Below are 9,695 nucleotides of genomic sequence, written 5' to 3'. Positions count from 1 at the left end.
AATTATACTTTAGTGTATAGATCAAATAAGGCAAAGAAAACCTATTTAGAAGGTGATTCCCCATTGACTTGTATTGCAACGTGGCACTTGGGTGGACACAAAATTAGAATTTGAGAAAAATAATTAGGAAATTGCAAGGAGTACCAATTTCCACTAATCTATAGAGAGGACAATGAGATGGAAGGAACATACCTAGCGAAAAATGAAGCAACAACTAACATCAAATGACAACAATAAATAGCTCCCCAAAATTTAAAGGTGAGATAGTTTCGGATGACATCATTCTAAGGCAAACCAAAAATAGTTGAAGACAATCGTGTAATTGTGAATGGACATTGCAACTATCAATTTTTGAGAGAGGAACATGTGAGGGAATCTTAGGTTGTTAAATTTATCTAGGAAAAAATATATGGATATTATCATACATAGAAATAATGAATCAATGGACATATTATTGAGGCTCATATGCCAACAAAGGTAGATGGGTTTTAAGGAGAGAAAACAGAGAAAAAATTCAGTTGTGTGTTCAAGACCATGCATGGTTTGATCCTCCATGGTGGTAAGAACTTTTCCTTTTTGTTTGTAAGTATTTAAGCAATATCTATAGTTATAATCCAATACTAAATGTTATACAATTTTCTTTTATAGAGTACTCCACCTTTGTTATTATGGAGCTGGTTATAAGTGTAAGGTGCTAAATGTGGTTGTAGTTGAAGTTTAATATCATTATTCTATATAGATGTTCAATTGTGTTTGTTTCAAATAGATTCTAAGATAATACAAAACTAGACAACTCAAAACCATTTATATTAAGTAATGTTACAACAACTTTAGACTGCTTTAAACAGATTGAAAAAATATTTCCAATTTTGATTGACTTGAATATTAATCTTAATATAAATAAATACTAAATAAATAATCTCAAGTAGATAAGTTAACTTAAAATTATCTGTACACATTTATATCTATCACAATTCTTTCTTTATTCACTGTATTTTATGATAAACCATGAACCAAGTGTTTAAAATGGTTCATCAGTTGCTCTCAATTATTTTCCTTCGCTCCGGATTCGTTGTCTTATTTGTTTTCTTCTTCCAGTAACGTGTCGTGTAACGGTTGATTTCAAGATGCGACTTTTGTTAAACCCGAGCCCACTTAATATAACTTGTGCGGACATACACATTTTTTTAACAATAAATCAAAAGAAGGAAAACTTTGCTTTCCTTGCACGCTGGACATTCATGGATGGGACGGTGGACTTGCGGGTACAGACGAGATATTTTCAATCTACCATCAACTAACATTTAGTGTTTAAACAAAATAAAAAATTCAGAGAGTTCTAATTCAATTAATATAACTGTGGACAAGCTTGAAATTCAACCGAACTCGAAAATCATCAATCTCGAATAAGAAAACAAACTCGTAAAATGAAATGAATATCAATCTTAATGTCATCTCAAATTATGTATTCTGCAACAATTTTTAAATCCCCGAACTGGGTCATGGTTATTCTAACCGTTAGCGCCTAACAAAACTAGATGCTGTTGGCCACTGACACACAGCTTCCTAACAGCTTTTCCAAAGCTAAATACTCTAAACCGGTAAACAACTAGCAAGTTAGGTGACCCAAACAACACCTGGCCCTTCAATACTTTTCTATCTGCTCTCTTTTCCAATGTCAAACACATTCATTCATTCTTTAAATACGTAAACCTCAGTTTGGAACTGCATCAAATCACACATTCCCCCATCAGAAATTCTATTCTACAGCATACCCATCATTTTTCACTTGATCTGATCGAGGAATACGTAGAAATGGGGCAAAAGAATGCATTGATTGCTCTGATTGTTGTCATTTCAGCAGCAGGGAGTTGCATGGTGATGGCACAGACAAGCTCTTCAGGATGCACAACTTCTCTTCTCGGTTTGTCACCTTGCATTAATTTTTTCAGGAGTGGTAATGGAATCAATGCTCCACTGGGTTGTTGCACCGCATTTGCTTCATTTGTGCAATCAAGTGCGACATGTGCCTGCCAATTGTTAGTTTTCATGCCCTCCAATTCTTCTCCTCCTCCTCCCCTTCCCTCAGGCCTTCCAATTAACCAAACCCAACTTCTCAATCTTCCTAGCATATGCCAAGTTGATACTCCACAGTGCCAAGGTATGCTCTTATTCAATGGCATTTTTAAAAAATTTATATATGATTTTTTCTTTTCCTAATTATGTATTTAGGATAGGCTTGAATATAAAAATATCAAGACTTAGATTGTTTAGCTGATTCATACTTAGTTTTTAACGAAAATTTAATTAGTACAATTTCAGATAAGTAATTTGATGACTAGTTATGAATTTATTTAGGCAGTTCATTTTAAATCACACTAATGAAGGAGAAGCCGGTGTCATGTCAGATGAGCCACATACCGTTTGATTTGAATAAGGCAATGAGAATGTGGTGTTTAGAGCAAGATCTTTTTATTTATTTTGGATTAGACAAAGATGAAATATAAAATCCTGAAGAGGCGGCAAGCTATAGTATAAGTGGTTATAGAAGGTTAATAATTTGTAAGGAATTTGTGAAAGTCAAGTATTACAGAGTTCTAATGGGCGCTGTTGTTATTGAGCAGGTTCAGGTGTAGCCCCAACGGCTTCTACAGGTATATGCATTTCTCATATAATATGTTTTTTTATGATGGGTAACGGGTATATACAAAAGACTTTTGCTGAAGAGAATAATTCTCTATTTTGATTTTAGATGCTTCTGGTGACACAACGGGTAAAGCTCAGGCTCCAGCTGAGTCAGCAGGTCTTCCGTCAACTCCATCCGCTGTTGGTGCATCACCGCCTAGCCAACTTCCAACCTCGGATGCCAAACCCTCATTCAGGTCCTCATTTTTTAGTGTTTTTCCAGTGATGATTATGGGAAGCTTATTGTTATGAAAAGTGATACCAGAAACAGAAGTTTGAGCGTTATCGAGTATTCGATCCACCATTTTTAGATTTATTCATCATTTATAGAATACTCTATATAAACAAATAAAACAGCCCATTTGTAATTTAGTCTTATTTTTAAAATATCTGCCACCTACTTTTTCTAATGTGGCTGAATGTATTTATTTCCTGTGTAAACTTTGTTTGTTCCAGTTGGATGGGTTATATCAATAATTTTTATTTTTATTACTTTATTTAATATATCCTAATTAGATGGAGGGTCCAAATTCAACATTAAACATTTTTAAAGAATATTTTTATAAATTATTATAAGATTTTTTTAATAAAATGGATGAAAAATTGTTTCTTATATTTAAAAATAATGTCTAATATATACACTTTGGGGATTCAAACAACAAAGGGTAAAAAATAATCACATTTTAAAATTTTATTAAAGAAAGTATTTAAAAATCAACAAGAAAAAAAAAATTCATTAAGTGGATAGAATAAGTCGAATGCTAGACAAAGTTGTAATACCTAAGCTACCAAAAATTCTACACTATTTCTTTTGGAAATAATTTAATAGATTTTTATAGTAAAGCAACCAAATATAAAGGGGCTAACATATACAGAAAAATGGCTAAACCATTCACAATAGATCCACAACAACTAAATTATCAATGCTTTCACATCCTTTTTCCTTAATATCAAAAAGATATTCCCCCTAAACTTGCACAAACAAAATAGGATAAACCCTACTTTGGTGCCATTAGCGATGAGTTTCATTCCTAGAGGAATTCACTTCTCCAAGATTTTAGAACTCCTTGAATGCGACTCCCTCAAAAGCTGTTTCCTTGACCTTTTTTCCAATGATCAAATATTTTCAAACACGAGGATTTGTTTTCAACCACAACCCTACCCAAGTTCTTGGATCCACTCATGATGTGCCCCCCTATTGTCCCTTCCCCACTCAAGGAGTCCTAACAATTCAATCAGTTATCATTGCCAATCCTAATCTAGAGAGCTCACCTTCCTCCATGCTCCCTATCTTTGATCTTAAGAGCAATGAGGCATACATTCCCTCTAAGTTCCATCATCTGCCCCTCCCATTTGGGTTATCCTTACTAGATGTGTACAAAGATCTCCCCCTCCCCTATCTAACTTCACTCAAGTTCCCCCTCCCCCAAGTATTAATAACTTGGATTTATCCACCAAAGAGGAGGCTAGAGACATGATAAACTTGCTTGAAAAAAGATTATTACACCTCAATGACTTAATGGAGCAATTCACATACAACCAAAAAGAAGTCCAATAAGAACTTCTTAGATGGCAAGACCTTGAATTTCACATGTACGCTGCCCAACCTTTAATTGACCCTCCCTTGTAGGAGCAAAATGTCAATGATCAAATTCGAATGGAACTAGAATTGGTCTATTAAATGCTTAACATCAATTATATGGTTGATTACTATGAACTTTTGTGTTTTCCCTAGCCTAATCCTATTTCCAATCTCTTTCATCCTAATGTAGAATTGCCATCTAGCTCAAATTTAGGGTGCGAATCCATAGACCTAGAAGCTCTTGGTTAGCTACCATACCTTGGCTTAGTTGAAAATCTACAAGGGGAGAAATCTCTCAATAGTTGCAAAATTTCTAAGAAATGAAGTATGAAATCTAAATCAGATTTAAGGAAACAAGATGGTGAGGATAGGAATCAATCCAAACTCACCTATCTTTTTCAAAATGGGAAGGGGGAGGGCCTTCCATCTATTCAAGGAAGATTACATCCTAGAATATTAGGGGCTGCAATTCCCCTTGCAAGAAATGCTTGCCAAAGTGTTGCCTTATATCTCTTGCTTTAAACATTATCCCCACCCAAGGAAGTAACTTCTAAGAGTAGTCATAAGATAGGTACTGACTTCTCATTAGAGATAGGTTCATGTGAACCACAAGTGGCTCATGAAATATGGGTCAATGAGTTTGAAGAAGAAACAGGACATTTGAACCTTGATAGAAATATCGCAACTTTTAAACAGTTCACCCTAAAAATTTTGCCTACACTCAATATGTACCTCCATAATGCTCATGATCAAATTAGTTGTGGTTTTATTGAATGATAAAACTAGTCATTTATTTAGTCATTCAAACTAGTAAATTAAAAAATATAGTAAATTGTGATCCATTTTAGTCATGTGAATGAAAGGATTCATGTGAAATTTAATGCCACCTAGGGTTTATATTGCAAGAAAGATGAATAATCATCATCTTAAGATTGAAAGTATTACATGAATGTTCCAAGGCTTAATTTCATAAAACTAGATGAGGTGTACTCTACTTGTTTTGATGGTGCTTGGCATCTCTTCCCTTGTTCTTTAATTAGTTTAGAAATCAAGTACTATATTCTATAACCAAGAAGGATGACAGTTCAAATCCAATTTCTTGATAAATTTTTGGATTATAAGTTTGTTGTGTTGAGAACATGTGTCTCAACCTTGCAATCTTCTTTTGGAAAATTCTAGAATTTGTTTGTGGAAGTTTTCCACTTGTTTATACATTGGAAATTGGTTAATGAGTTGTCAAAAATGAGTCTTGTCCATAGTAGAATATAGGTAAGTTATTTTTAGAGCCTTGATGACTCATTTTATGACTTTTATGGGGGTCTAGACTAATAGACAAAATTGTGGACGGGATTACTATTTTAACCTAGTTGTTTTTCCATATTGGAAAAGTAAATGTCAAAAATAGGTAACATGTGTCATGATAGTTTTGCCCATGGTTTTGTAAAACTACAAGCAGTTTCCAGGTTGTAAAATCACTATAAAATGAGGGCTTGGGGAGGTGTTTGTGTAATTGAGTTCAGTTTGCAAGACTAGTGCTAGAAGGAGTCTCTCCAAGTTTGAGTTTTGGTGATGTGCTCCTGTAAGAACTTGCATTGCAAGTGTATTATAATCATCTTGGTTTGATAATACATTGTGTGGGTTTTGGAGGGTGGGGTTTTTCTCCTGGAAGGGTTTCCCCATGGTAATCACTATGTTATGTGTTCTTTGTTATTTTGATTATGTTATTATGCATTTCTTGAGATCTCTGCAATAGCTAGTTGAATTTGCATAATCATCTTCTCAAAGATTAGCATAGGAAGCGATTCCGTGCACCTTTGGTTCCTTACATGTTGTAGGCATATAAATTTTGTAGTCTAAAATAGATGAAATGTGCCGTACCTGCTAAACCCCTTTTAATCAATGCACTAATTCTTGAACTGAGGCCGTCTGGTCTAAAATGTGCAGGCTGGATACTAATCACTTCCAATCTACGATCGAATTAGCAATGTGCAAAAGGGGTCGAGCGAATTGGAAGCATTGAAGGTAACCTTACAATAGGAAACAATGTCCATATAGTGGGTCTGGACAATTTAGTGTACAATGACTAGGTATGATACCTGTACAGTGTGCCAAAGCTCGTACAGTAAGATACCTATACGATGAATGACCATACATTGAGACCAATGTTCATACAGTGGGAACAAAGGCCATACGGTAGGAAAGTGAGGGGGGGTCTGTACGAAATGGCAGAGTATGAAGTCATACGTTGTAGTGGGTGTCCAAAGATTTGAAAAGTGAATGCGAGCAACAATAGTTGAGTTCTTAACAGTGTGATTTGTAGGTAGAGGAGGGGAAGTGAGCCGTACACCATAAACATCAACCGATATTATTTAATTAATGGAAAATAATAATGTAAACACCATGCAATGCCCATACCAATTTGGATGAACATTTGCAGATTGATAAGTATTTGCAAATAATGGGAGTACTACAATTGTCGGTTACAAACCAGATGAACACCGACGAAATAGGGTGAGGGTTGATTCCCATCAAAATCGTGCAAGCCAGATCGGGAAGGTCTTTCACTTCCGAAATGGTGAACAATGCTGAACTCCAACAAGAATCTGCAGTACAAAGAGATCAAATTCCAAAAGCATACCTATCGACTACTATGAGCCGTGCTTAAATACCCATTGGGAAAAGCTTTCTGAGGGTGTACAAAAATTAGCCGATGGCGACACAAACTACTATGACAAAAATTAAATTTGGGTCCGAGTTAAATTAAACAATCGGCCCATTACACAAAAATAATTAAATACATTTATTTCTATTCGATAAAATTACAGTCCTCCCATCTCAAAATTTGCTTGTCCTCAAGTAAATGCAGTGCCGGATGCTGAAGGATGTGTTCGCCTTCCTACATTACATCGTCCAGTGATAGATGTCACCATCGTACCAGGTATTCTCTCACCATTCGGTTACCCAAGACTTTTCCACATACTTCGAGAATCTCAACAAGTTCCAAGATGAGTTTCCCCTCCTCATTGAGTGGTGGAAGATCTGTAGTGATGGAGATGTTTTTCCTAATAGCCTTCTTCAAACAAGAAACGTGGAAGACATTATGAATGTGACTACATTCGGGAAGCTCTAGTTCATACGCTACCTCACCTATATGATGGATCATGCGGTAGGGACCATAAAACTGGGGCTTTAGTTTTTCCTTCCCTGTTCCCTTCAGTGAGAACTATCGATAAGGCTGTAGTCGGAGATAGATCAAATCCCCCACTTCAAAACTCCTCTCTAATTCATGTCTGTTGGCATATACCTTTTGTCGGTTTTGTGCCTGCTGCGAGTTTTCTTTCAAACTCTTCAGAATGTCCTATCCTTCCTAAAGCCAATCCTTCTCCTTTGGAGCATGACTGTCGCTCAACAATGTATCGAGGAAGGAGAGCGGTTCGTGCCCATAAAAATCCTTGAATGGCATCATTCCGATTGACATGTGATAAGTGGTACTATAGCAATATTCTCTGAGGTGGATCCATTTCACCCATGTGCGTTGTTGTGCCGAGACGTAGTTTCATAGATAACCTTTGAGCCATTTGTTCACAATTTCAGTTTGGCCATCTGTTTGTGGGTGGTAACTTGTGCTCAGTGATCGTTCAGTTCCTGCCATCCGAAACAGTTCTTTCCAAAAAATACTGATGAAGCATCTATCTTGATCGCTGACGATGTTTCGAGGTAACCCGTGTAGGCAAAAGACTTCTTTGAAAAATAGATCGGCGATCTATGCAGCCTGAAGGTCCGAAGGGATGGTGAATAAGTGAGCATAATTTTTCAATCAATCAACTACCATGAAGATGCAATCCCTTCCATGCACCTCGGGAAGACTTGTTATGAAATCTATTGATATACTTTCCCACTTATGTTTGGGAATCAGCAGAGGTTGTAGTAGTCTAGCAGGAAGAGTGTGTTCGGATTTGTTCTGTTGGAAAATAGTACATGCTCTGACATGCTGCAACACATCCCCTTTCAATCCCTTCCATGAGAACCTCTCCCGCATACTTTTGTAAGTTTTTAGAAAGTCGGGATGACCAGCCAGAGGGGAGTCATGCTTGTGCTTCAGGATCTTTTTCTTCAACTTTGATTCAGGCACTAGGTAGATCCGATCCTTATAATAAATGATATCATTCACCACCTTATAACTATCATCGTGGATGTGACCATCCATTATCTCACAGGTGAAAGTATTCTTGGAATATTCCACTAGCAATTGTGTCTTCCAATCGGCTAAGATCTGCTCTAGTGAGCAGATGGTGGGTCTTCGGGACAAGGCATCTACAACAACATTGTTTTTCCCCTTTACATATTCAATATCAAAATCAAAAGATTGAACCTTGCTTACCCATTCTTGTTTCCGTTCGTTCAGATCTTGCTGCTCCAGGAAATATTTCAGACTGTTGTGATCCATACAGACAACAAACTTGGCACCAACTAGGTACTGCAAAAACTTGGTCATTGCGTGGACAATGGCCAACATTTTCTTATCATAGATGGAATACAGGCACTTGGCTTGTGTAAGCTTCCTGCTCTCATACGTGATGGGGTGTCTATCCTGCATCAAAACTGCTCCAATGGCTTCCCCTGATGCATCACATTCCAAAATGAATGGTCAGGTGAAGTCGGGCAATGCCAACACTGGACAAGTGCTCATGGCCTCTTTTAACCCATTAAATGTGAGTTGCGCTTCTCCATTCCACTGGAAAGCCCCTTTCTTCATCATATCTATTAAAGGCGTGCTAAGATGAGAAAAACCCTTGACAAATCTCCTGTAGTAGCTGCACAATCTGAAGAACCCTCGCAAATTCATGAGTGATTTCAGGGGAGACCAATCGAGGATAGCCTGGATCTTCTCCTGATGCACTTGAACCCCATATTTACTAGCAACATGCCCCAAGTACAATATCTCCGTCATTCTGAACTCACATTTGGATTGTTTGGCGAATAGGGACTGTTCTTCGATGATACTTAGAACCTCATTCAAATGTTTCAGGTGCTCCTCCCATGTCTTGCTATAAATAACAAGATCATCAAAGAACACCAACAAATACTTATGCAACTACTTGTTAAAGATGTGGTTCATGCATGACTGGAATGTATTAGGTGCATTGGTTAGACCGAACAACATGACCAGGAACTCATAATGTCCGTAATGGCAATGAAAGGCCATTTTCTCCACATCCTCTTCCCTCATTCAGATCTGATGGTATCTAGAATGGAGATCTATTTTTGAGAAATAGACCGCACCATATAGTTCATCCATCAACTTATCTATCCTCGAAATGGGGTACCTATTCTTTATTGTCCTCTTGTTCAGTGCCCGATAGTCCACACACATATGCTATGTTTCATCCTTCTTCTTGACCAACACCACTAATGATGTGAATGGGCT

General features: G+C 36.9%; 2 protein-coding genes across 2 annotated transcripts; one reads left to right on the top strand and one right to left on the bottom strand.

Moving 5' to 3' along the window:
* Positions 1 to 1,719: 1,719 nt before the first annotated feature.
* LOC149545744 (non-specific lipid transfer protein GPI-anchored 5-like) lies at positions 1,720 to 3,081 on the top strand. Its single transcript, XM_089794363.1, has 3 exons — positions 1,720 to 2,161; positions 2,625 to 2,654; positions 2,753 to 3,081. The coding sequence occupies exons 1-3, from the start codon at positions 1,816 to 1,818 to the stop codon at positions 2,935 to 2,937; spliced, it is 561 nt and encodes a 186-aa protein (XP_089650489.1). The 5' UTR covers positions 1,720 to 1,815; the 3' UTR covers positions 2,938 to 3,081.
* Positions 3,082 to 6,828: 3,747 nt separating this feature from the next.
* On the bottom strand, positions 6,829 to 7,919 carry LOC149545743 (uncharacterized). Its single transcript, XM_089793830.1, has 4 exons — positions 7,835 to 7,919; positions 7,572 to 7,718; positions 7,203 to 7,471; positions 6,829 to 6,870 (listed from the first exon to the last, which is right to left on the bottom strand). The coding sequence occupies exons 1-4, from the start codon at positions 7,917 to 7,919 to the stop codon at positions 6,829 to 6,831; spliced, it is 543 nt and encodes a 180-aa protein (XP_089649956.1).
* Between the last annotated feature and the right edge of the window lie 1,776 nt (positions 7,920 to 9,695).

Source organism: Cupressus sempervirens, chromosome 7 (assembly GCF_028749045.1).
Source record: "Cupressus sempervirens isolate cs-2001-9-10 chromosome 7, ASM2874904v1, whole genome shotgun sequence".
Taxonomy (NCBI): domain Eukaryota; kingdom Viridiplantae; phylum Streptophyta; class Pinopsida; order Cupressales; family Cupressaceae; genus Cupressus; species Cupressus sempervirens.
This window is presented reverse-complemented; position numbering and strand designations above follow the sequence as displayed.